Source organism: Xyrauchen texanus, chromosome 25 (assembly GCF_025860055.1).
Source record: "Xyrauchen texanus isolate HMW12.3.18 chromosome 25, RBS_HiC_50CHRs, whole genome shotgun sequence".
NCBI lineage: Eukaryota > Metazoa > Chordata > Actinopteri > Cypriniformes > Catostomidae > Xyrauchen > Xyrauchen texanus.
This window is the reverse complement of record NC_068300.1, coordinates 37,813,701-37,841,380: the sequence shown is the minus strand read 5'-3', so window position 1 is coordinate 37,841,380 and position 27,680 is coordinate 37,813,701. Positions and strand designations below refer to the sequence as shown.

General features: G+C 39.1%; 1 protein-coding gene across 3 annotated transcripts; it reads right to left on the bottom strand.

The window, feature by feature from the left end:
- Positions 1 to 1,223: 1,223 nt before the first annotated feature.
- Positions 1,224 to 26,659, bottom strand: LOC127618904 (complement C1q tumor necrosis factor-related protein 7). Of its 3 annotated transcripts, XM_052091603.1 has the most exons (4): positions 26,323 to 26,659; positions 18,633 to 18,872; positions 17,718 to 17,906; positions 1,224 to 5,253 (listed from the first exon to the last, which is right to left on the bottom strand). In XM_052091603.1, exons 2-4 carry the CDS (start codon positions 18,862 to 18,864, stop codon positions 4,628 to 4,630), a joined length of 1,047 nt encoding a protein of 348 aa, XP_051947563.1. In that variant the 5' UTR covers positions 18,865 to 18,872; positions 26,323 to 26,659; the 3' UTR covers positions 1,224 to 4,627. The 3 variants fall into 3 exon arrangements, with proteins under 3 accessions (XP_051947563.1, XP_051947565.1, XP_051947564.1); XM_052091604.1 differs by lacking the exon at positions 17,718 to 17,906 and having other exon boundaries at positions 1,227 to 5,253; XM_052091605.1 differs by lacking the exons at positions 17,718 to 17,906; positions 26,323 to 26,659 and having other exon boundaries at positions 1,226 to 5,253; positions 18,633 to 18,867.
- Between the last annotated feature and the right edge of the window lie 1,021 nt (positions 26,660 to 27,680).

Sequence of the window (27,680 nt, the reverse complement as noted above, 5' to 3'; positions counted from 1 at the left end):
CATGTGTCAGTGGAAGAGCGAATTTGTTTTGACTGTGTTTTTGAAAACAGTATACTTACATACATTTTCTTAGAAGTTACTACTTAGAAATGCTCTGAAATTAACTTACCGTAATTTCCGGACTATTGAGCGCACTTGAATATAAGCCGCACCCACTGAATTTAAAAAAAAATATTATTTTGAACATAAATAAGCCGCACCTGTCTATAAGCCGCAGGTGCCTACCGGTACATTGAAACAAATTAACTTTACACAGGCTTTAATGAAACACGGCTTGTAACAAAAATAAATAAGCTTTAACGAAACACGGTGTGGCAGCGGGGGCGAGGTCAAGCGCCCGTCCGGGAGAGAAAAGCGGTAAGGGCGCTTACATCAAGTGCTGAAAACTGTCACACTGGTGCTAGTGTGACAGTTTTCCCAAGAAGGACATGTGAAGCAGGGCACTTGACGTTCCAGGTAAGGCTTTTAATGGCCACAGCAATGTTTCCAATCAATTTTATAAAGTTTCTCAATTCTTGGTCTTCTATGAGCCAACACTAGACTGACGTGTGTCTGTCTGTCACTCACTCACTCACTCACTCACACTCTCTCTGCTGACTTTTTATGCCGCTCTCCCCATGCTTACTGAAATTAGACACAGGTGTTAGACATTAGCTCAGGTGTAAGCGCCCTTACCGCTTTTCTCTCCCGGACGGGCGCTTGACCACGCCTCCGCTGCCACACACGGCTTGTAACAAAAAATAAAAAATTAGCAGTAAACAGTAGCCTAGCAAGAAAGTCATTCTTTCATATCTTCAAAGTTCATATTTTCAAAGTTCATATCTTCCTCCTCTTGTGCACTTGAAACCAATGAAGTCATCTCCTTCGGTGTCGGAGTTGAATAGCCTCAGCTTTAGTTGTCTTTTTGCACTGAGTCAATTCATCATGCTGCTGTTTCCAACGTCTCCCGTGCAGCAGCTCTATTTCCTTTTCCAACAGCCAAATCAATCGCCTTCAACTTGAAAGCTTTATCATGTGCATTTCTCCATGTCTTGAGGGTGACAAAATGACTACCATAATCAGAATGATGGGAAGTTTGAGCGCGCTCGATTTAATCTAAACAGTAAACAAAAAAGTTGTTTGACCTTAACCCGTTCGGCAATTTCATTGGTCTAATGAAAGCTTCACGCGGCCAAAAAACTGAGCACGTCACAGAATGTTTTTTTTTTTTAAATAAAATTTGAAAGCGGAAAAATCCATATATTAGCCGCATCGTTGTTTAAGCCGCGAGGTTCAAAGCGTGGGAAAAAAGTTGCGGCTTATAGTCCGGAAATTACGGTAACTTCAAGAACAGTTACATCTTTTCATAAAGAATCTGTTCTTCATATACAAATAAATAAATCAACCAAGGCAATGAGAATCTGCATATCCCTGCGCCGTTTTGTAGTCCGTTCTGCAAAACACGGCGGCTAATTTTAGCTTATCGTGGCCAATTCGACCCATTCTGTGGCCGACCCACCAGCCTGCTCGGTTCTTCCGATGGCCAGTCCAGTCCAGCCCTGCGCTAAGCCTAACCCTCATAGAAACCTATTGGCAATAAAAAACAAAACAAAAACAAAACATTGTTTAGTATGTTTTTTAAGCCGTTTGAATTACGAGGATACTAGAAGTGTCCTCATAAACCACATTTATTGTATAATACCCTTGTAATTACTGGGGTGTAACCTAAAATTTTTTCCTTGAAAACCACAAAAACCAACTCAAACACACACACACACACACACACACACACACACACACACACACACACACACACACACACACACACACACGCAAAGTACAAAATGATGGGTCATTTTGGTCCTGCCACCATGTTTACTTGAATTAAAACTTTGAAATTAGCCTTGAAACAAATAGCAATTGTTTTCTTTCCTTGAAACCATTCAGTACATCCAAACAAAAAATAGTTTATATTTCACACAGATATCAAATTCCCTTCCAGCTGCAGGATTTGTGTCCAGATGGTTGAGCTGTTCTGACATGACATAAATTCTCAAATGCAGAATTAAACTGAAAACAAGAGGCACACAGTGAATGGAATGACTCATTCAACACAATGAAACAGAACCAAGAGAAATTCTGCTCCAGTCTTTGGGTTTGCTTGATTGGAAACAGTGCATGAACAGGTCTAAAGGAAACATTGTTTAACATGAGCTAACATATACATGGCAAGACATGATATAGACATATATTGGTCTTTAGATACACTCTTTTCATTTCTTTAATATTAGATGTAGTTTTAACATATTTGACATATACTCAATTCCTAACTAGAAAGGGAAAGTTTGCCAAGACAAACTTAGCATGTTGTATGACAAAGGGGCAACACACAGCCAAGAACAGCACATGATTTGACAGACTATTGTTAACTCTTATCTATTCTGATTCTACCAAATTATAAAGTTTATTATAAAGTGGTTAGTCATTTAAATTTTTCAGGTTTATGATATCAGAAATATAATGTTCCCCGTCTGTCACTCACTTCGATGTTGTGTCGAGTGAAGCAACACTAGGGGACTTTCTTGAAGGCCTCGGTTACCTCTGAACTTGAGAAAAGGCCAATGAGAATTTGGCAGACAAAATTGGCATGTCCCTCCCCTAGACATACAGGTATAAAGGGAGGAACCCAAGTCCCACCCAAGAAACGCAACTACATGACATTGCCTGAGACAACCTTTAAGGTCATATGCAATCGCTGTATGATTCATATTGTCTTATGTAAATATGACAAAGAATACCTTTGAAATAATATGACACATATTACATTATTAAATCTAATCTATATATATTTTTAAATTTTCTCCAGTTATCTCACAAGCCTTCTAGCATAGCATAAATGCATGGTTGTTTTCCAAAATGCCAACTGTGGGAGTTGTTTTATCTTAGCGCACTGCTAGCCAATTAGCCTGCTAAACACGCAAACTGCAAACAAATCATTATCTTGTGTTGCTTTGTCTTGTTTACTTAAAAATATTTTAACATTCTTAAAACCTCTTAAACCCTGACGGCCCACCAGCGGGCCTGTGGGGAGGCGTTAAATGGCAAGCTGTTTTAACACTTAATACCCTGAATTCCAGGGATGCGTAAGTTAGGCATTTGTGGTATCTTTTGAAAGCTTAGAATCTGAACTTTTTAGAGAACTTAACTTTTGCATTTAGTTACATAAAGTAACAAAATAAGGCCTGAAAACATTTGTGTCGCAAATTGGCCCCACCTAGAGTTTACGTTGTATAAATTATTTAAATGAAATATATATATATATATATATATATATTTATTTAGAGGATTAAATGATACACATCATTGTAAAGCTGGGATTTTCTGCCTTCCAGTGACACCGGATTGGGCTTCTAGACCACTCAAATGCCAAGATATTCAACAAAACAGTGTGAAAGCATTCAGCACTAAAAAAATAGACTTGCTGTCAATGGGTGAGGGCTAAAATGTTTTAGAGCACCACCTACATTTCAAATCAGTATAATGTGATGGAAGGAAATAAAATAAGACTTTTTGCTTGAAATTTGAGGACCCAGCACTGAAATGGAATGCTTTTAAACTTTAGACATTAATTTTTTTTTTTAAATGTTTATCATAAAATAGTAAACATCTACAATATTATTGATTAATTATTGCAGTAATTTCTTAAAATGTAGGGGGTTAATCCTGAGGTTAAAACAAGATTTTAGAGAAGAAAAATTAAACAAGATATTTTGTATTGTTTTCAGATAAATTGAACCAAATTTAGAAACGTTTAAGCTTACAATGACAAAAAAATATTTGCCAGTGGGGTAAGAAAAAAAACTTGATTCAAATGGGAAACAAGCTTTTTTTGTCTTACCCCACTGGTATTGTTTTTTTCTTTTTTTTTTCTTAAAAAGAAACGCCACAAAATTTTGTCAGATTTCTCTGAAAACAAGAACTACCAATTCTGCTTCACAAGGATGATTTTTGTTGTTAAGATGTTTTGATATTTTACTGATAAATAGTTGAGAAAATACTCAGTAAGAGTTTTATTTTTATTTTATATATATTTTTTGCAGTGCAGTAGTAAATCTTCTCATCATTTTCAGCGCTTTTTCTTCACCACTGCCACCTAGCGATATGTCTGTATGCTTTTAATCACTAGAACGTTGCTTCGATTGGTTATAATTGTACAAAATTTTCATTTATTAATCTTTGTGGTTACAGTTAGATACATGAGTAGGGTTAAGATTATGCTTAGGTTTAGGTGTTGGCTTCCTGTGGGATTCCCAATAACAAAACATACATAGTGTATGAATGTAGCAGCCAACTTTTATGACAAATCAGTATTTCAATGTTTTTTTGAAGGGGGAGTTACTTGTAATTAGTGATTTGTAGTGGGTGTAACTTGTATTTCTCAATGATTTCAGAATAAGCCATTTGTGAAGCTTAGTTTTGATAAATACACTTTTTTAACAGTGAAGAGAGTTTTGAGTTCATAGTAAATTTGATTCCCTTAAGATATGACCCCTTTAAGACATGAAATCGGTCATTGGCCATAAGGTAATAAAACTTTAACATCTTTTGAAAACTTTAATTTAGCATTGGAGTGTCTTTGTTGCTACTATTAGTAGTCTTCTGACAGTGCATCTAGATAATTTGTATCTGCATAAAGTAAAAACCCAGAGAAGAGACTGTCAGCCCGGCCGGGTTCAGCGAACAGCCCATTCTGGTCCCTGTAGAAGATCTCTAACCACACCTCATCCTCTGGGTTCAAAAATATCACTGTTGAGCCAGATGCCACATCATGGTTGCCGGTGTTGGCATCAAACGTCTTGATACGGTATTGTCCATTCTGGACCAATCCAATTGCCAGGTGTTTGCTGGCCAGAGTGATGTCATATGAGAAGTAGTAGATTCCTGGATATGCACAGATGAATTTACCCGTCTCGGGGTTGTAGTGGCTGCCCTCATTAAACAGGACTTTGTTGAACTTGATTGGTGCTTGCTCAGTGGGGTAGCTACTGGTGATGCCTACAGAGAAGGCAGATTTGGGAACTAAACTTCCACACCTGCAGATGCCCAGTGCTCCCGGAGGGCCACGTTGACCCTTGTCTCCCTTCTGTCCGAGAGGACCTAGAGGACCAGAAGGCCCCGAATCTCCAGGATCACCCTCGGGGCCACGTTTCCCAGGGAAACCTCTGTCTCCACGCTCCCCAAGCTTTCCAGTTGGCCCAACTCTACCTCTGATGCCTATTATAAAAAATTAAAAATAAACATTTATCTCACCATCACGTCATCAATTACTTTTTTAACAAAATGAAACATTTTGAATAATGTGCTGGTTGTAGTTTTTCATGCAATTACAAAAAATAAGTACTGGAAATTCAAGCTTAAAAAAAGGATGCAAAATGTATACAGAAAGATGCATAAATGTATCATAAAAGTGGTTCATTTGAGTTTTGCACTACGTATATAATAAGTCTTGACTCAATGATCTGCCGCAGGTGTTAACAGTTCTCTAGAGGGAAAGATTAGCATTGATAAACTACTTAAATTTTGATAAATACTTAAATCATATGACTTAAGAGGACTTATATAGCCTACTGTATATATTGTAAAATGACTTTCTTGTTACTTTAACATATAATTTTGCTTTTGCAACCTTTCTGAAGCTTGAAAGCTCTAGTCCCAATTCTTTGCAATTGCATTTCTTCAAAATGTCTAATTTTGTATTCCAATGGAGTCACACAGGTTTGGAACAACATGAGGAATTATGACATATTCATAATTGTTTTGTTCAGTTTGCGGTGTTGGAGAGTAACAAAATTCATGTTACGGGAATACGTATTTAAAATACAAAATATAAGTAACTGTATTCCACTACAGTTACAGTTTAAATAATTGGTAATTAGAATACGGTTACATTCATAAAGTATTTTGATTACTGAAGAGATTACTTTGCATTTTATTGTCATTTGTTTTATTTAATATTTAATCCTTTCAGATGGAAAACATTTATACATATAATGATGCAATCCAAAGTGCATTTGAACAGTGATGAAACACTTTCTTATGATGTGTTACATTCATACGAGCAGACAGAGAAGAACGTTTGAAGTAAGTTTGGAGCAGAAGTAATAGAAATAAACAATGTGCACATTTTCAGCTTTACGCTAAGCTAAAATGCTATTTCTAGCCATTTTAAATGCACATGTTACCAGACACGATCATATTTTTTTATCAAGAAAATTCACGTTGGATCATAATTTTGTTTTTCTAGTAAGATTTTTTTGTATTTTTCATATAAAACTATTTATTATTTTCCTGTAAAAATATCTAAAAACACTTAAAACAAGATAAATTTGATTGATCTTGTTTTAGAAACAACACTGCATAAGATATTTAGGTTTTTCAGAGAATGTATTTTTAACATGTGTATTTTGTCTTACTGTACTGAGTTTTATAGTCAAAACAAGTGAAAAAAATCTACCAGTGCTGAAGAAGTAATCCAAAGTATGTAGAATACGTTAGTGGAATACATTTCAAAAGTAACCCTCCCAACCCTGTCAGTTTGTTAGTGCTAGTGTCATAGAAATTGCACAATTCAGTATTTGGTTGACATTTTGATGTTGTTTTTAAATCAAAATACTTTCAAACAAGGATTTGGCAAGAAGCTGCACTAGCACAGTCTGAAAGATTGCCAACAATAATACAAACTAACATTATCAGGATGTCAGTGCATAATGTGAAGGAATGATTTGAATGGGATTAGAAAATTGAAACTAGCATGATGCATATCTGGTAGGTCTCATGTGTGTGTCATTTTTCTTGCATTACACAATAAGCTGTCATTGACTAAGTTTACATTAAAATGAAAAATTCAGATTATTATTGGAATTTGGTCCTATTCTGGTAATGTACATGCTAACCCCATTAACATAACTTAATAATGTCAATATACCTGTCTCTAGAAACCTAAATAAACAGCAGGCATATGCCTGTATTAACCAGAATTATGTGTCGTTTTAAACACAAAACAATCCAGTAATGCCTTGCTGGAATTAAATTTACTGTGGGCTTGCCTACAGCTTGCTCACTGGGGTTATTAATACAATTATTATAAAATTATTTTTAAACACGATTAAGAATCGTATTTTATCTAAATTGCACAATGATGATTAATCGACTTTATAGATATTACAGTTTTATCGTCTGTTAATGCTGATCTGCTGTAAAGCTACTTTGAAACAGTGTGTGTTGTGAAAGGCGCTATACAAATAAAATTGACTTGACTTGAAAGGAAATTAAGGGAAAGGAGTAGGTGAGAACCAGCTTGACAATATAAATAATAGTTTAATGAAAAACTTATACAAAAGACACAAACACACACGATGGTCAACTGCCCATAAATGATCTCTCTCTCTCTCTCTTGCACCACCATCCGCAGTCGGCCTTTATCCCTCTCGGAGGCTTAATCAGCCTGATAAGGGAACGGGTGTGCAGAATCACATTTATTTTTTTATATTTTTGCTTAATCTGATTTTGGTTAAACAACATTAAGATGCATTCATGCCATGTCGTAATTACCGTAACTCAGAAATTCTATTTGGAGCTGTTCATGCCCTGGGAACTCGGAATTATGCATTTCTATGGCAACACTTAACAGCAAAATTAATCCGTGTGAGATTACGTTGTTGACAACTTCAAAATCTGCATCTGTGAATCTAGGAATACTGACAAGCACAATAAAGAACATACCATCAGATTTAATGACAAACACAATTTGTGACAAAATAGACAAAACCACAATACAGCCATGGCCAAAAGTATTGGCAGTGACATACATTTTGTGTTTCGCAAAGTTTTCTGCTTCAGTTGTTGTGGTGTTGATTCACATTGTTTTTAGGTTATTGTGCAGAGTGATCAGATGCATTTTAAATAATTGCAATAAGCTTCATTGGCCCCAAAAAATTTACTTTATCACAAAAAACAAAATTACACTGTTTTTTGGCCCTGGCACAAAATGACCAGCTAACATAATTTCACTAATCATATCAGCAGCACCTGGGAAAGTGTGAACGAGAACCAGTCAGGTGAAATCACTCTATCATTCTGATTGGATTATAAGATCAGACTGATTGCTATAAAAGGAGGGAAGAAGTGCTTCCAATCATTGTGTTCTTGTTAGCAATGGTTACCTCTAAAGAAAGACATGCAGCCATCGTCACTTTGCATCAAAATGGCCTCACAAGCAAGGAAATTGCTTCAAAGAATATTGCAACTGAAAGAAACATTTACCAGTTCATCAAGAACTTCAAGGAGAGAGGTTCAACTGCAGTGAAGAAGGCTTCAGGATGTCCCAGAGTGTCCAGCAGGCACCAGGACCGTCTCCTCCTGAGGAGTCAGCTACGGAATCGTGTCACCACCAGTGCAGAGCTTGCTCGATATTGGCAGCAGGTTGGTGTGAGTGCATCTGCACGCACAGTGAGGCGAAGACTTTTGGACAATTTCCTGGTGTCAAGAAGGGCAGCAAAGAAGCCACTTCTCTCTAAGAAAAACATCAAGGACAGACTAAAATTATGCAGGAAGTACAAGGATTGGACAGCAGAAGACTGGTGCAAAGTTATTTTCTCTGATGAAGCCCCCTTCCGACTGTTTGGGACATCTGGAAAATCGATTGTCTGGAGAAGAAAAGATGAACGCTACCATGAGTCCTGTGTCATGCCAACAGTGAAGCATCCTGAGACCATCAATGTGTGGGGTTGCTTTTCATCCAAGGGAGTGGGCACTTTCACAATTCTGCCCAAAAACACTGCCATGAATAAAGAATGCAAGAATTAATAATGTCCTGCAAGAGCAACTTCTCCCAATAATCCAGGAGCAATTTGGTGATGATCTGTGCATTTTCCAGCATGATGGAGCACCACGTCACAAGGCAAGAGTGATAATGAAGTGGCTCGGATATAATTACATTTAAATTTTGGATCCGTGGCCAGGAAACTCCCGGATCTTAATCCCATTGAGAACCTGTGGTCAATCCTCAAAAAGTCAAGTGGACAAACAGAAGCCCACAAATTGTGATCAACTCTGAGCACTAATATGGCAAGAATGGATCGGCATCAGTCAGGATTTGGCCCAGAAGCTGATATCCAACATGCCAGAGCGAATTGCAGAGGTTATGAAGAACAAGGGGCAATACTTTAAATATTTACTTTTTGCATATATTGAATGTTTTTGTCTTTTACATAAAATGTAAGATTTTTAGAGTTTAACTGTATGAGAAACTATGAACACAGAAGATAATACAGACTGCCTCATGTGCCCATAAATTAGATGATGGTGCTAAAGATAATTTCTTAATCTTTGTCTTGTTTTAGAGTAAAATTAAAGTAAAATAACTTTTAAACAAGATTTTATAACCCGAGAAACATTATTTTTGAATATATTAACTTGTTTTCAGCGAATATATCTTATCCCTCGACAATATTTTTGTTGTTGCAAACAAAAATCTATGCAATTTTGCTTCTCAGACAATGTTTTCTATTGTTTTAAGGGTGTTTTATAGAGGTGAAATATTTAATACTGGTATGTGTGCAGCGGTAAACTATTGTCTGACATTGTTGGATGTGGCAGCGGGGGCGTGGTCAAGCGCCCGTCCGGGAGAGGAAAGCGGTAAGGGCGATTACACCTGAGCTAAATTATGCCTAACACCTGTCTCTAATTCCAGTGAGCACGAGGAGAGCGGCATAAAAGCAGACACAGAGCCTCCAGACAGGGAGAGAGACGACAAGCAAACTCAGTGTTTGACATTGTATTGTATTGTATTGTATTGTATTGTATTGTATTGTATTGTATTGTATTGTATTGTATTGTGTGTGATAAGTAATACTGTGAGAAACAAAGGGAATTAAAAAGCTTACCTTGTGGCGAAGACCTGTTTCCTGTCCTCCTTCTTGTGAGGAGTGTTACATTGGATTACTAAGAGGTTTTTAAAAAATAAAATGTTTAAGCTTACCTTTTGTTTTGTATTTGACTGGCTGTGCGTCCACTACCAATATTTCCTTATTAGTTACATACAATTATTATAGCCTAATATTGTCACAGAGAAACTCAAGAGGCAGGGATATGGACTCAACCACGTGGTTTTATTAAACAGGTGAATGAAGCAGTGATGAAAACAACAGGTGAGTAATATCCAGACAGGGGAATAATGCGATGTACAGATGAGTAGATAACTCACAACAGTCTTATAAATGCAGTCCTTAATTAGTCACTAATTATGTGCAGGTGCGTGTGATCAGAAATCCAGGGAGAGTGAGAGTTGTGTAGGCAGTGAGAGAGGGAGTCCGGTGGATCCGTGACAAATATTAGCTGGATAACGATTCATTTTGATTCAAGTGCTTAACTACATACTTTTGTATACTAAATGCTGTGTATTTAATGGAAACAAAGTGCATAATCAGTCTGTTCAGTTCATTACTTGTCCAGTTTGAGTTGCCAATTCACACACAGCAGTAAAAGATTGCGTACACAAGGGGTACAGCTTGGATGGCGGTGCGTAAATTTTCATGTCAAGTTTACTTTATAAACCCTATCGTGAGCTTGTGCAGTGGTGTATGCAACATTTTTGTGTGTACACAACCTTTATACATGAGGCTACTGGTGGTCGTTCAGACCGCACATGTACTGTGCTAAAATAAACAAAAAACAAGATGGGGCAGATATATTTTTGCAGAAAACTGGTGTCTTGTGATGCATTTTTAACTGCTGAAGTTATTTTTAACTTGGCAATAGAACTTTATGATGCTGAAAACACAGCGATACCTGGCGCAATAGTCCAAGATAGTCTAGCATGTTTACAACAAATGAAAAACAGCATGGACAGACACAAAATAATGCTTTCGGTGTGAACTGCCCCTTATTTATATGACAAAGCACAAGTTGAAGTTTCTCAAAGTTATCTCTCAAAAAAATAGCCTTTGTTTCAAATTATTGTAGGTAAATATCCATCCAACAGAGTGTTCTTCAATATCCTGATCCATTTTTATTGAGTGAGAAACTAACCCGTTCTGCGTACCGCAAGACGACAAGGAACACTCACCGCACAATACCCATAATATGAGTAACGCCCCCCTTGGATAGCAAAATGATTCTGTTGTCTGAAAAACCTTTCCATATCCTATGCAATCTGTGTATGATATATACTGTCTTATTTATGTCAATATGCCAAAAAATTTACTTGAATTATTGTCATGTTTAGATGTGTTTTTGTTCATGTTTTGATTCCATGTTCATGGTTCTTGTTTTCATTGGTTTATTGTTTCATTAGTTTGTTATCAGTTCTAGTTTGTCATTGGTTTAGTTTAATTGTCTTGTTATTTTGATTAGTGTTCTGTTTGATCATTGGTTTATGTTCCCCCATGTCATGTATTGAAGCCCTCATGTTTTCCATTGTGCTTGGTCTAGTATTGTATGTGAATGTGTTTGTTACTTTCTTTAGCCAAGCCAAGCATGGCCAAGCTCATGTTTATGTTTTGTTTTGTTTTATAGTTACAATTATTTGTCACATTATTGTTTAACCAAAATTATAAATGGTTAAATTGAACATTTGTCTCTTCTTTTATCTAGTTACCTCACAAACATATGGTTAGCCTATTAGCTTAACATCTTCTTCTACTATTCATTTTCATGTTTCTCTTCAGTGTATGTGGGTATTATTGTATTCAATCCGACTTTGGAAAACAGCATTCATGCTAGGGATGTTTAAATTTACCAATGTTTGAATGACTATTCGACTAGTCTGCGTTTAGGATTATAATGTATTATTAGGGACCGTTATGTTCACTTAACTCACTAACATGATTAGCAGAAGCTATAGCCAGCAAAAAAGCGGTCTTCAAGGATGCCCATTTAAGATCAGCACTCTGTAAATGCTCAAATGGGGAGAAGCACAAAAATGTAAGCACAAGGGGCATATCCCACACAGGAAAATGAGGATTGCGAGCTGGCCTCAGACGTCTTGCACCTTTCAAAAAACTGCAGACAAGAGCTAAGAGTAGAACCATCAACTGGAGCATGGTATGCAGAAATGGCTGCAACATACACTTTCAGTATGGAGGCTGCCTTGCCATTATCCAAAAGATGCTGGATAAAACTCAAAACCCTTGGAATATCACACTTCCAAGGATCAACCCCACACTGTTTGCATCATGTAGAGAAAATGTTCCCGTGTGAAGCATAGAAACAGAGTGAATAAATGCCAGATTGCAGTTCTCTAAATGAGGGTTGAACTCAGAGGCAACACCCAAAGCTGCAGGTGAGCTGGATATTGGTGACAAACTCAGCCTCCCATCTGAGAGAGAAGGTCCCTCCTAAGAGGAAGCTGCCATGGGGTGCATGCCAAGATCTTCAGAAGCCAAAGGCCTGGCTGGCCACCGTGTTGCCTTTAGAAGAACCTGTGTTGTGATATGGAGAGCCTGTGCAACGTTTCACACAATAGTGAAACAGGGGGAACAGCATATAGTAGGCATTTCGGCCATTCATGAGACAGCCCCGCGAACCATAAACGACAGTGAGTGGTCCTCTCTGATGCAAAAAGATCCACATCTGACCTTACAAACTGGTGCCAGATTTCCTGTACTACATCAGGATGAAATATCCATTCCCTGAATGTAGTTGGTTTTGGGAGAGAGCATCTGCTATCTGATTATTTTACCCTGGAATATGAACCACTCTCAGTGAGGCCAATCATGGCAGGTACCATGTGAGAATCTCATGAGTGATTTTCAGGGAACTGCAGGACTTCGTACCCCCCTGATGGTTCAGGTGGAACACTGTCGAGGTGTTGTCTGAACGAACAAGTACATGAAGGCCTGCCAGAACTGGCAAAAAATACTGCAGGGCCAGGTACACCACATGTAGCTCCAGCAGATTGATATGGTTCCTGGATTGAGCTGGTGTCCTGTGACCGCAAATACCCCTTTGGTCAGTTGTAATTACTCCGATTTAGGATCCAATTCGGAAAGACAAGCGGTCTCTCTGACATAGGCAAAAGGCTACAGTGCAGACACGTTTCAGTCTCAATCATATGCTAATTTCCCAAATAGGACGTGCAAACATTGTGTCCATCGTCGGGGAGAAGCGCATTCGGACACAGTCTACAGGTTGGCAGAAAACCTGTAGCAATAGTGTTGTGAGCCATAATCACATCGGCAATGAACACCTACGGATTGGACTGAAAGGCTATAAATAGAGTAGCGACAAAAGTCCGGAAAAATGGGTTGATATAAACACAATATCCAACAACTGGCCGTCGTATAATACCGTAATTCACAATTTTTCAAAGTTCGGCAGAACAGAAAGGTGTAAAAAATCTCACCTAACAAAACCTATTGAAATGAAGATCCATATCATATTTGAGGAAGAAAAGGAATCATGGAGTCCTCACCTTTAGCTGAAGTCATCAAGACCCTTGCCGGTGGAGTCACATGGTGCCATGTGAGGTTTGGACGTGTGAACGGTGAACTCTGCGCAATTTGCTAGTTTTAAAACCTTTTGTGTCATAAACCAGTGAGATTAGATACACCCTGCTTCATAACTGTTCTAGGAAGACAATATGTCAAAGAATTCAAAATCCTCAAGCTCTGGAGACATTAAAAGACCCTTACGTGCTCAAGCTGAAAGCCCCAGAGCAGCAGGCTGAAAGCCCGGGATTCAATTTGGATGGTGTAGGGTATTACATATACAATTTGGAGATGTGGATGGGATCAGTTATGTAGGGTATTTTGCATGCATTCTACCACCGTTATATGTAGGGTAATTTGCACGCATTCTACGTACCACCATTATATGTAAGGATATTTGGTATGCTAAATTTAGAAGGGAATTTAGAGTTTCAAAATATGTAAGCTATGAACTAAATTAAACTGTCCTTATTGAACCTTATTATGTAAGGAAATTTACAATGGAATTAGTCGTGTTCGACAACCATTATAAATTAAATAAATGACAAATAACTAGATTATTTGTCTTAATAGATTCTCCACCATTGAAATCATAATACAGCGTCTAGTTGTATCAGCTCAGCTGAAGATGAAGCACAAGATAAGTGACAGAGCAAAGAGACAAAAGAGGTTGTGTTCTTCCTGTTTGGAAATATTTGAACTGAAATTGGCCGCATCCCCAAAGGTGTCCTGCGCCAATCAGAAGTGACTTTTCAGAGTCACATGGTCGACTGGGCTGTCCTTTCTGATAGCTGATTTATAAGTCTTTGTTAGAGATTATCACTATTTTCCCGCTCAAAAATAGTGCATATTTAATCATGAACTTTATATCTTGCAAATGGTACAAGAGACATGATATTCGTTGTCATCAGCTTTCTCTGTGTAACCAAACAAATGCTTGCATACCAAATATGAAATGTTTTCGTGGCTGTTATACATGTAGGTAATAAAACATGAAAATCCCTAGTTACAAAATCATATTGGTTTTACACATCATTGTATTTTATCAAGTTAAACATTATAGTTACCATTCTTAGTAGAATGAGATGAATCATACAAAACTAAGGATTATATTTATCAATTATAGGTGATTGCACATTGCTGCACACATTTTAAAGAGGTCCATCAGTCTATAATCATTAATTTGTCAGGTACAAAGCGATTTCAGCATTATCTAGCAAGGCTAGATTAAAATGAAATGTCTTAAGAGTTGTGCAAATCTGATGGTCCTTATAACCTTACAAAAGAGAAGTCTGCTTTAACTCTGAGTGGAAGATCAGAAGATCAGGGATCAGGTTGCGGAGTGCCTTCCTGACCAATGAGGATGCCTGGGTCGTTTGATATATGACGGTGAAGAATTCCAGGACTGCAATGGTTGAAAACTCAAGATTCAAGTCATATCATTTCAATTCTTCTGCATGTATAATACTACAATGGTGAAGTAAAGGAAATGCAGCATTAATTGATGAACTTGTCGGCAATGCTGACGAAGGTCGTTGCTGACTTGTAGGATCTTGCTGTAATACGTTGATCAATCACTGCCATGGAGATGAAATTCACAGAGATGGTTTCAAGAGTGGCGGATGTCAAGAAACGGATTGATTATCTGGAGTCATTGGAGAGGGAATTAGCTGCTAACCCACTAGTGACCAAGGCAGAGTTAGAGTGCGTCTGGGAAAAGTTGGAAGGCCTTGAGAATCGTAACCGGCAAAACAACGTCTGAATTGTTGGAATTCTTGAGGATGAATAAAGCCCAAATGTGGTGAAATTCCTAGATGGGCTCTTCCTGTGTCTGCTCGACATAACAGGCCATAAACTGGAAATCAAGCAAGCTCACACAGTTCCAGCTCTGAGACAGTTCAGATCATTTCTGGCCAAATTTATGAGATCATCCGATAAAGATCTCGGTTTACGTGAGGCGAGGATTAAAGGACAGGCTATCTTGGAAGAACCACAGCATTTTCTTGATTCAAGGAATGCAAGAAACTCTTACATCAATTGAAGGTCGCATTTGCACTGATGTTCCTAACTCAAATTGAGAATATATACTAAGGATGGCTGCAAAATATTTACATGCCCACAGTAAGCTATGTCCTTCATAAAGTCAATGGAATGAGTAAGTCATTGTGTGATAATCTCGAGTGATACTCACAATATAGACAAGATACAAGATAGCCTGACTCACTGAACATTCACTTGAACGTCCGAGGAAACTGAGCACCTTTTTTGTTTCTTTTTGTGCTGGTTCTGTCTAGCGGCTGGAGTTTGATTTGTGGAATAACACTCCTTCAGGACAGTTTGTGGATAAATCTGCACATTCTTTGAGCTCATACCTCCTATTGACTGGAGTTTGTTTTTTGGAATATTTCTTGCAAAACATTGGAGAGATTAGGACATTTGTTGCACTCACATTACAGCCGAATGGCTGGCTCACTGAAGATTCGTTGACTGCGTGAGGAAACTGAATGGCTTTTTTTTTTTAATGGTTCTGCTAGCGGTTGGAGCTTGTTTTGTGGAGGAACACACCTTTGGGACAGTTCATTGTGTTTATTCCGTCTATTGCCTGGAGTTTGTTTTATAGATTATTTTCTGTTGTGTAATTCTGTCTCACAAAATTTGTATAGAAGCACCGGATTTGAGTAATCCGATGGCAGAGTTGCCGCAGGGGTTCTTGTAGGCGTACACGGACTATTTGAGTTACCAGTTGCCGCTATCGTGCACAGGGTTAACGTGCACATTTTTCTATTTTCTGTTTGTTTGTTTTTTGTACTGGGGGATGTTTGGGGTTTGATTGTTGCACCAATGTTGGAATGTGGTCTTTATCATTTTATTTTATTTCATCACTTTATCTATTTCTTCTAATATGTCAAAATGTCAAGTGTTTTATGAGTGGATTGTCTTTCTCCATGTGGAATATGAATGGTTTGGGGCACCCCATAAAAAGTATTGTGGGGTTTAAATATTGATTTGTATATATATGAATCAATAAAAAAAATTATCACAAAGAAAAGACACTTGCCAGCATCCACCAGACCCAACATCAGGCCCTTCTGGACAAGAGCAGATTTACAGGTCCTGCTCCAAGCCCAAGCAGAAGACCAACAGGTAACTGAGATTGATGGCCCAGGGGAGTACTCCAGTCATGACCCCGGTCACATCACACTCATGAAGTTGGGGCCACAAGATGATCCAAAGGCCTTCATTGAGATCTTTGAGTGGATAGCTGAAGTGTGGGGGTGGTCGAACACCCAGTGGTGCCTTTGCTATCTGGGGAAGCCCAGCTCGTGGCACAACAACTTCCGGTCACTAACATGGAGTACGTGGACATAAAATGGGCCATCTTGCAGCGAGTCGGCCATGACCCAGAACAAAACCGGCAGCGCTTCAGTACACTGATGTACCACAAATGTGGTCACCCATTTGCGTTTGCCCAACAGCTTCGCTATGCCTGTCAGAGGTAGCTGCTGGCAGAGGATCGCGACGCCAAAGCTGTCATCAACCTCATGGTACTGGAGCAGTTTGTCGGCCGCTTACTGAAAGGAATGGCCGAGTGGGTCCTGTGCCACCGCCTGGCATCACTGACGTATGCAAGGACCATTTGAGGACCATTTGGCGGCGTATCCGGGGGCTGGTGAACCTCCTGCTCTCACTTTTTCTCATCATTCCTCTCGCACTTCCCCATCCTCTTTTCCAATACATGCATCCCAGAAACAGGGCGGCATTCTGCCAAAATCTGCGTCCCTTTCTCTTAGTTTCCCTAATCTCCAGGCTTTCTCTCTCTCACCTTCCCCACAAGTTGGTGACTCCGCTGCCAGAGGTGTGGTGGGAAAGTCTGGGCCAGTCTGTGGGCACATTTTCAGGACCAATGTTAGGCAATGAAGGTAGGGTCGTTGGTTTGGGTCCCTGATGTGCCACAGGTGAGTTTTCAAGGGGGTACATACAAGCCTTGGTGGATTCAGGATGTGATCAAACCTCTATCCACCAATTCTTGGTCAATGACGGGGCTTTGGATGCAACACGTAGGGTGAGGGTGCGGTGTGTGCATGGAATGTGCATGAATATACTTTAGTGGCTGTCACATAGTATAGTATTGAGGCTGTGGTTTGTCCCTGCCTCACCCATCCACTAACCTTGGGTACCAATTGGCTGACATTCCCAACATCATTCAAAAGGAATGTATGAATGAAAGGCCATCAAGTGGGCAGTCCTCACCCTTAGGTGTTGCCTCCTGAGATGGGCTTTCACCATTTGTTCGTACTACGCCCCGCTCTAGTGGCTCCATCTCATAAAGGATACCAATGTGAGTAGCGGGCAGGATGGATCCCCAGCCTGAGTCGGGTGATGGGGGTATGTGGAGGTGTGGCCGTGGTCGAGCACCGATTTGTGAATGGAGAGCGAGACCTGGAGATGAGAGCGGAAAGGTGTTACACCTGTGTGAATTTTACAAATTGTTCTGTGTTGCAGTGAGAGGCTACAGAGCGATAAAAGGGAGCTGAGAGCCACAGAGGGGAAGGAGAAACCCGTGCCATTCTGGGTGTGTGTGTAGTGTATTGTGAACACTGAAAAGCGTATAAAGAGACTGAATAAATACATATAATTTACCTGGCTCGCTGCTTCCTCATTTAAGTTTAGCAGGAACTTGTTACACAGATGTTCTGTGTTGCAGTGAGAGGTGACAGAGAGATAAAAAGGGGCCTGAGATACACAAAGGGGGAAGGAGTGACATGCACCATTCTGTGTGTGTAGTTTATTGTGAATGCTGAAAAGTGTATAAAGAGACTGAATTAATACAGAGAATTTACCTGGCACGCCGCATCCTCATTTATGTTAAGCAGGAACTTGTTACATGTAAGTATTCTTAATTTTCAGGAATAACTGGGTATAACATAGGGTCATGCTAGTGGATGCTACTAAGGGCTTATAACAAAATTCAGAATATCTTTCAAAGAAAGGATGGCTCTTATCTCACAAAATGTGTCAAATTCTTCCTCAGAAGACCATTATCTTGTATAAACAAGTTTGTTCCTGGATGGATATTGCAAATACTGTGTCATTGCCAACTTGCAATACATTCTGGACTGCTAGCTTTGTCTGAACAAAATACATCTAGTCAGGTGGCTCATTTACCTGGATCTCCTTTTTCTCCTTTAACCCCCTTACGACCATCCCTCCCATCTCTTCCTGGAATTCCGACATGTCCGTCTTCTCCTCGAGGTCCGGGGGGGCCAGTCTTTCCCGGTGCTCCTGGAAACCCTGGAATGCTGCAGATAAATTGGGGTGAAGCTCCTTTGGACTTTGCCTCTAGTAGCTGACCCATAATGGACTGAGAGAGACAGACCATGCCCACAATCACCCACATTCTGAGACCTAAACACAAAAATAGAAGAGCAAAAATGAAAGAAAATTAAATTTGTGATAATTTATTCTGATTTTGTTGTGAACATTTACCCTGATGTTGTCCCAAACCCATAGGATTTTCTTTCTTCCATGAAAACATTAATTTGCAGTCCAATATACATTCATTAATGTACAATATGGTGTGTAAAAGGTGTCAGGTTGTACTTGGGTTCTTCATCTCAGCTTCGCTGGTCCCAGCTTCGGTGATTCAGGTGGTCCCAGCTTTGTTGGTCCCACAGGTCCAGAGTTCCAAGCATCGATGGTACAAAAAAATCCTGGTTTTGTGCGCCTTGACCTCTGAGTCACCTAGACCCCCTACTTCTTTGGTCCCAGGGTCTCAGCCTCAGTGGTCCAAGAAGTTCCTGGTATGGTATTTTGAACTCTGAGTCTCCTAGTGCCTAGACCACTGAGTCCCCTAGTGCCTTGACCTTTGAGTCCCCTAGTACGTTGACATCTGAATCCCTTAGAGTCCCTTATTAGCTTGACCCTGACAGAGTCCCCTGTTGCTTCGCCTGATCCTCCCTGGTCTCCCAGCCATCTGCCAGATCCCCAGTGCTCACCTTTGACTTGCCTGGTCAGCACTGGTCTCCCGACCATCCCCAGATCCCTAGGGGCCTGCTGTTGCCTCGCCTTGTCCACCCTGGTCTCACGGCTGTCCGCTGGATCCCCAGTGGTCTCCTGTTGCCTCACCAGGTTCGCCGTGGTCTCCCAGGCATCCGCCAGATTACCAGTGGTCTCATGTTGCCTCCACTGGTCTGCTTTGGTCTCCCTGTCATCAGCTGACATCTAGTGGTGTGGATGCATCATTCAAACACAATAGTTTTTAGTCACTGATGACATTGCAGAAATTCACTATTCACAGTCAGCCATGATGAATTTAATCAATGAGTACATTTACTCAGATTTAGCGAGTAGTATGGCCTGTCCAATTAGAATAAAACAGTTTTTATTTTCACTTTAAATGCATGGAGAAGAGCAGTCAGGACATTCAGCAAAATCCTTTTGTTTCCGACTGATGAAACTAAAACATTTTAGATGATGCTTGGAACAAAATGAGGGTGAATAAAGAATGACGATTGTGAAAATTTGCATTTTTGGGTGAACTGTCCCATTAAACAACCCCTCTGGATCTCATGTCAGTGTACTTACACAAGGATATGTGTAATAACAAATGTTTCCATTCTCAAATAATAAAATCTTCAACATGTAGAGGACGATTAATGACCTCATAATAACGCTCATACCTTTAAAACAAATGCTCTTTTTTGAACCTGATAACTGGACCTTTTACCAATATATTGATATTTTTGCTGACACACACAAAACTCTAAAACATATTTGTCATAAAACTCTTTTGAAATTGTATGTAAATATAAATGTAGGGAACTATAGGCTATACAGTATATGCAAATACAATTTTATTGTTTTTCTCTTTTGTTTTGATTGGATCATTTCAGATTATTTTGTGTTTTTAAAATTAATAAATAATTAAGATCTACTATAACTTCTACTGAAAAAGATTCCAGATCAACAGAGGAATCTTGATTGTTTCTTTTGAGAAAAAGACAAGTTTACATGCTTAGCCCAGGACAAGAGACCCAGAGATAAAAGGAAGAACCAGGCTTGAAGAAAAAAACACATAGGCAAAGTTAGTTTGCTTTGACATGATTCACTGCTGTTTGCCTTGTGTTTCTCCCCTGTCATTTGTTCCCCTAGACTACACTTCCCATAATTCCCTGCTCTGATTCCCTCCAACTGTTCCCCATTGTTCCTCACCTGTGTTTCATTAACTCGTTCATTAACTCCCATTAATTTACCTAGTTCCCATCGTGGCTGTTTTGTTTGTTATATCCCTAGTTCTTTGATCTACCATGTTCGTAAATGTTCTATATTAATTTATACCACACTTTGTTTCTTTATTAAACTTCGTAAGCTGCACCTAGATCCTGCTCTTGTGTTTCCCTTCGAAGAATTACAGAACAACAGACTTCACAAATGGATCTAGCGGTGATGCTCATTCAGTTGAGCCGGGAGGATTTACCCATTATGGAGTTTTCCTACTGTTTCTGCACCATTGCCTGCCTCACAGATTTAGCTGACTTCCATCTCAAGGCAATATACCGGATTGGTTTAACAGCTTGCCGATGGAGGGAATTGGCTGAGATGGGAGACCACACATGGAGGGAGTATGTGAGGTTAACCCAGGAAACTTTTGCTTCTGAGGATCCTCCTCTCTCTGTCCTCATTGTGGATGTTTTGTTTGTTTTATTCCCTAGTTCTTTGTTCTGCCATGTTCCTGAGTCTTCTATGTTAATTTATACTACACTTTGCTTCTTAATTAAACTTCTTAAGCCGCACCTAGATCATACTCTTGTGTTTCTCTTCGAAACGTTACTTGCTTATGATATATATATATATACATCTTACCATATAAACAGGCCCGCCATCGGGGGGCCTGTTTATATGGAAGAAATCTTCTCATTGACCGTATTGCAGGAAGAGAAAGACAGATTTTTTTCAGAACTTTTATAAACTCCTAATCAGTTTAATTAAGACAGAATCTGCAACATTCACACATCGTCATGGCTAGATAAAATAAATCTTTAAATTGCACCCTCCTCATGTTGCATTAGACTGTCACTCAATTTTAAAGGTGACATGCAGGTGTCATGAGCACTGCACATCAGAAGTCCAGCACGAACGCAACATATACAGACAAGGTGAGCCTGAACCTTTATTTCCACTGTCTGGGATTACTGGTAAAAGACCCACGAAGCACCATCAATGTTGATGGCTGCCCAATCTGCAAAGTTTGCTGCAAAAAAGATCGGCTCAGGCAGGAAACACTTCAAACCGTAAGCACAATTTCCGTGAGCACCATCCCACGGAATTTGCGGAGATGAATGTATGTGGAAATACAGTACACGGGATAAGAAATTATAGCCTGTTTCATAACACAAGATTCAATGAGTTTTACATGATTTTTAATGACTAGTTAGGCTAAAGTTATGCTTTCTGTCACATTCGCAAATGCAGCAAACTGATTTAAAACCTTGTTCAACATTACGATGTGCCAACTGTTCTAAATGCATGGCTTTTGGTGTTCAGGAAATTGACAATATGAATGCAAGAAACTGACAGCGAAACTGTGGCAGAAATTGTCAGTATTGGACAAAATGCCAAAAAATAAACTGCACATGAATAATATATTTTCAGTAGGTATTGTAGAATTGAACAATCACAAATGCAACAAATTACGGAATGCATGCAAATGCATATTTGCAGCAAAGATGGTGACAGGTCTACCTGCACTTGTCCCATGTGTGCGCAATTTGATTAACATCAAACACAACCCCTTGATGACAACCTTCCCTGCTTTCTTCACAACCATTGGATAGAATTATTTTATTGAATTTTAGATTTGTTTCCAGTGAGATATTGAGTTTATATAGTGACTTTGCTGTTGTAAACATTACTGTTGCTACTCTAGAAACAACCTCCCACTATAAAAAGACAATTGGGATGGGGGGCCCAATTTGGAAAATGTTGTCCCGCTGTTCATAAATGTAGGAGCGGCCCTGCATATAAAACAAGACAGCACAGCTTTTCAGCACATGTCTTAAATGGGAAAACAACTGCAAAATAATTCACAGCAACAACAGATCACACTTTATCCTGCCAAGTATTCTATAAAGATGATATAATATGTCCTAATGAACCCACTGCACTCAGATCTGTACAGACATGCGAATGGACAAAAATACGTTCATACACAAATATGCACACATACATTCTGAACAGTGCAGAGCTTGTTTACGTAACAGTTCTGCAGACACACATGACATGATCTTATACACTACTCTGTACAGGGTTGCCAGGTTTGGAAATAAAACAGCCCATTACCCAACATCAAAATATGCATTTTTAGATCTTTGTTCATTTGTAGGCCTACTGTATAATGTAAGTAGCTGCATTAAACAAAGATACAAATGGCACATTTCAGCACATTTCCTTGGATAATATACTGTAAATGCAAATAGTACAATGCAATTTCTGTTTTTACTTCAGATGTAAAAACAGAAATTGATAGTCATAACCACAGATAGCCTGTCTGTTCAAAAAATTTTCATTCATCTAATTTGTGCGATATGTCAAACCCTCAAACTAGAGAACAAGAAAGAGTTTAAAAATAGCCCATTTCCATGAGAAAATCTAAGATTTGGCAATCATCCTCTCTGACTAATAGATAGTAATAGAGGTTCTGGTCCAGCTAATGCTTGAACTAGATCATCATTGAACTTGTCAGTGTCAGTTAGGAACATAAGTTTGAAATGGCTACAATTACAAATAATTTTTATAAAACTATACCAAAGTGGAAATGTACACTGTCAAGAAATTAGACAAATCATGATTTTTTTTTAACTGCCAGGAATTCTGATATGCAGACTCAAATATCATCAAGGAAGTAAGGGGTGAAACAACTTGTTGACTTGCCAATTACTTCTGTATCTATTCGATGTGCTGAGTCTGTTTTGAATAAACTTACACACAAGTACAGAAGTATGCAAACACAGGCGTGTGTTATGAGATGTTATAAGCAGTTCTGTTCACTTACACTAATGTTATCAGTTGTAATCGCCATCAAATGCCACTTTTCTCTTTTTGCGTTTGCCTAATATGCTGTTGTTCCTCTGCATGCCGCCAAAACAGCGCAGAACCGCCAAAGCATGGACTCTTCAAGACCCCTGAAGGTGTCTTGTGGTATCTGGCATCAAGACATAAACAGCAGATCCTTCAAGTCCTGTGAGGTGGAGCCACTGTGGATTGATCTGGGAAATGTGGAGGCCAGGGCAACACCTTCATCATGTTCCTAACAATGTGTGCAGTGTGGCAGTTCACATTATCCTGTTGAAAGAGGCCACTGCCATCAGGGAATACCACTGCCATGAAGGGGTGTACCTGGTCTGCAATGATGTTTAGGTAGGTGGCATGTGTCAGATTGACATCCACATGAATGGCCGAACTCAAGGTTTCCCAGCAGAACATTTCCGAGAGCATCACACTCCACTAGTTTGTTGTCTTCCTACAGTGCCATCACTTTCCCAGGTAAACGGCACACACGTACATAGCTATCCACGTGATGTAATAGAAAACAGCACCCATTGGACCAGGTGACCTCCCTCCACTACTCCAAGGTCCAGTTTCTACGCTTGCGTGCCCATTGTAGGCACTTTCAAACAGTGGCCAGGGATCATCATGGGTACTCTGACCGGTCTGCGGCTACGCAGCCCCATACTCAGCAGGGTGCGATGCACTGTGTGTTGTGACACATTCCTCCTGTAAACATCATTATAATTGTATGTTATTTGTGCCACAGTAGACCTTCCGTTGGTTCAGACCAGACGGCATAGCTTTCTTTGCCCTTGCGCATCAATGAGCCTTGGGTGCCCAACACCCTGTTGCCGGTAGGTAGGTACTCACCACTGCTGACCGGGAGCACCCCACAATAGCAGAGGGTCAATTCATAACAAAAATATGTGTTTCATTTTCAACACCACCACAAGGGGTGCCAAAGCAGACATTAATGTGAACTGTCCACTTCTGCATTGAGTTTTCTTTTTCAAGTCAACTATTGTCATGGTGGAGGAAATGTTTGAAGGGAATATTGCTCAGCTCAGTTAAAGGCAACATATTTATAGCAACTTACCTGATTAACAACACATTCAGTTTAATAGCATGGACTGTTTAAGGTAACTATCGCCCCCTTGAGTACTGAGCTTTGTTAATACTACAGTAAAACAAGAACGCATTAAGCATGTTTAACTGCGCTTTGCACTGGCAAAGAGGTGGCCAAGTACACACATTTGAGCATGTGTACTTGTGTAAAGTATGTTTCTGGCCTAATTGTGGATCACATGACTTCAGATCACTTGTTTAATGGTAAATATGTTTTTCCCCACTTAAATCCGAACCCAATGTGCCACATTTTGGACAATCGCCACCATGCAGGGAAATTTATTTGATCAGCTTTTATACTCAAATAAAAGGGTAGAATCTTACCACCTCTGACAAATAGGTGATGCTCTTTCCAAATTAAATACTACTATGAAAGCTTGTGTTCAGTGTGGAAAAAAGCCTATGTCAATGCTCTTGTTTATAATCACTAGTGAGGTGCTGTATATCTACTGAATTCTGTGAGCACAGTTTTGACATCAGCAGAAATGACAACTACATGTTCTTAAAGTCCAGTGGATGATGGAGATTGCAACAAAACATATGTGATGTTCTGGATAAAGAATTTGAGGAGTGAAATTATAGTACTAAACATCTTCATTTGATAGACAAACACTGGGCAGAAGGCAGAGAGCTGTGTCCACCTCAACCTATGCTGAGAAGACTGAACACAGACTGACAGTTCAAAACAAACATTGCTTTTGCAAATTCAGACACAAATAACAGGTGTAGTTGACATGTTCAGCACATTAAACTCAATCTTTAAGTATTTTAAACATAATTTTAATCTTTAATAATTATTATAGATGCAGTTTTAATGTTTAAAGTAACAGAGAGATTACATGGAATATTTGTACTTTTACAAATGCATTTGTCACACCACACACATCTTTTAAAATAAACTATTGAAGGCACTTGATGACCAGTCACAGCAACTCACTCTCTTAAACTGTAGATTCATTTAAAGTCCTAAAAATCTTGAGTTTGTGAATATGTTATGTCATATGGGTCATCTACACATAGACATACAACCAGGGGTGTAAAGTTCTTCATTACTACAGTATATACTCATAATATGTTGGGAAATTTGTACTTAATCCTTCAGTATATATTTGAATTCAGCTCAGAAACTGAAGCTTACTCAATTACATTTCCAAGCAAAAAAAACATATATTTTAAAATCTTTGTATGTCATGCTTTATTTGCTACTGTTTTATATAATCCTATTATTTTTTAATACTTCATGGAAACTTTTAAAGCGCAGAGTATATACAGTAGCCCCAAAAAGTATTAATACTTAAAAATGCATGAATGTCTTTGCATTATACAACAAAAAAAAAATCAAACTTTTATGTTAAATAAATATAACATAATCAGAGATTACAAGCTACATTTTTCACATAAAGTAGATTTATAAATCTGTAGATATACTGTTTAAATAAGACAGAAAGTATCGTAACACTTTCTGGTTGTCAAACATTAGAGGAACGTGTCCATAGTTACTCAGGGAAGCTGAATTCAACAAAGCATCCACAAAAATGATCTAACAGCAACCAACAAAACATCCAACGAAAAGTTGGTTCTTTATCACAATAAAATAGGTATACTACTCATTTTAAGCTAAAAGTTTTAAATGACAATTCCGTTTCCTTTAAAAAAATTTAAATAAGCAAGAAAAGTAACTTGCCAGTGTTTTGAAAATTCTCAAATTGTTGTCGTTGTCTTGGTTTATTCTTGCAGTGATGTCCTCTGCCTGTGGTTTTGAGCTGTCTCTTATTTTCTGGACTTCAAATAATTTTGCCTCTTATTCTCTTTGGTCTTCCTTTTTCTGCTCTGGTTTCTTGACCATCCCGAATCTTTGCAGAACACACAACATCTGCTCCCTCCTAAAGTCAAAAATCCCTCTCTCTTGTAGTCTCTCTACTTCTATCTGTATACTTAACTACATCTGTCTATTTATTTCCCTATCCTCTCCATTTAGTTTTGTCATTCTGAAAGACTGCATCACTGTCTGTTTGTTAGATCTTTGCAGTGATCTTTCTGATTTACAGACTAAAGAGTCTAAACACCCACAGCAGAGACACACCTCTAAAGTTCCTCAGTGAGGTCACACAGTTGCCACGACATTCACATATGAACACACACTCAAACACAAATGAACACATTTTATTACATACCACAAAATGATGTATCTAAAAATCTTGTGATGCAAACTGCAAAAATATCTATTTTAATATTAAAGATAAAAATAATGAATCTTCTCTATACACTGAAGTTCTGGCACAATATAAAAAATGAACCAGGGACTGGAGGACTCGCTGCCATCCGCCAGGGGAGGAGCGAGCTGGCATCCGACAGAGGGTGGAGGAGCGGTTGAGGACCAAGCGACAGCGCTTTCGGGTGCCAGCAAGCAAGTTTTTTTCTCTCCTCTGTCTCTCTGTCACCCCACCTTGCACTTTCCCTCTCCCCTTTCCCTCCGCTCATCTCTCCCAGGGCTCCAGAAAGGTGGGGAAGACCTGCCGTCAGGCCCGGCTGGAAGGGCAATATCCCACCTCCAGGAAGGGAGTGGAGTGCGTCATGCCGGGGGTTTCCCGGAGAAGGGAGGTTACTAATCAGGCTAATCAGCCGGGAGGGGGATAAAGACTAGCTCGAGGCATGAGAGAGAGACCATGTTGCATGTGTGTCTGTGTTTGTTTATTTTTGTTTTATGTTAAGTTTCTGATTAAACTTTAAGTTGACTGTTCAGCTGGTTCCCGCCTCCTTGCCCGTCCTTGAACTGTTTTACACACACACACACACACACACACACACACACACACACACACACACACACACACACATTATGTTTATATATACATTTATATACTGTGTATCGTTTTTTATAATCTATAGTATACATTTTTATTTTTTAATATATATATATATATATAAACTGTGGCAAGGAAAAGTATGTGAACCTTTATAAATTTATCTTAATATCTGGTTTGATGAAGTTAAAATAATAAACAAACAAATCTGTTTTAACTAATAACACACAAATTATTG

What these genes read in the sequence shown, in the direction of transcription:
- LOC127618904 (XM_052091603.1), bottom strand. Translation starts at nt 18,864, where the DNA reads ATGTGGGTGATTGTGGGCATGGTCTGTCTCTCTCAGTCCATTATGGGT. An exon ending in AGGAGAAAAAGGAGATCCAG is followed by an intron (nt 17,907 to 18,632) that starts GTAAATGAGCCA and finishes TCTCATCTCCAG; the next exon opens with GTCTCGCTCTCCATTCACAA. An exon ending in TCAGGAGGCAACACCTAAGG is followed by an intron (nt 5,254 to 17,717) that starts GTGAGGACTGCC and finishes TTTTTATAATAG; the next exon opens with GCATCAGAGGTAGAGTTGGG.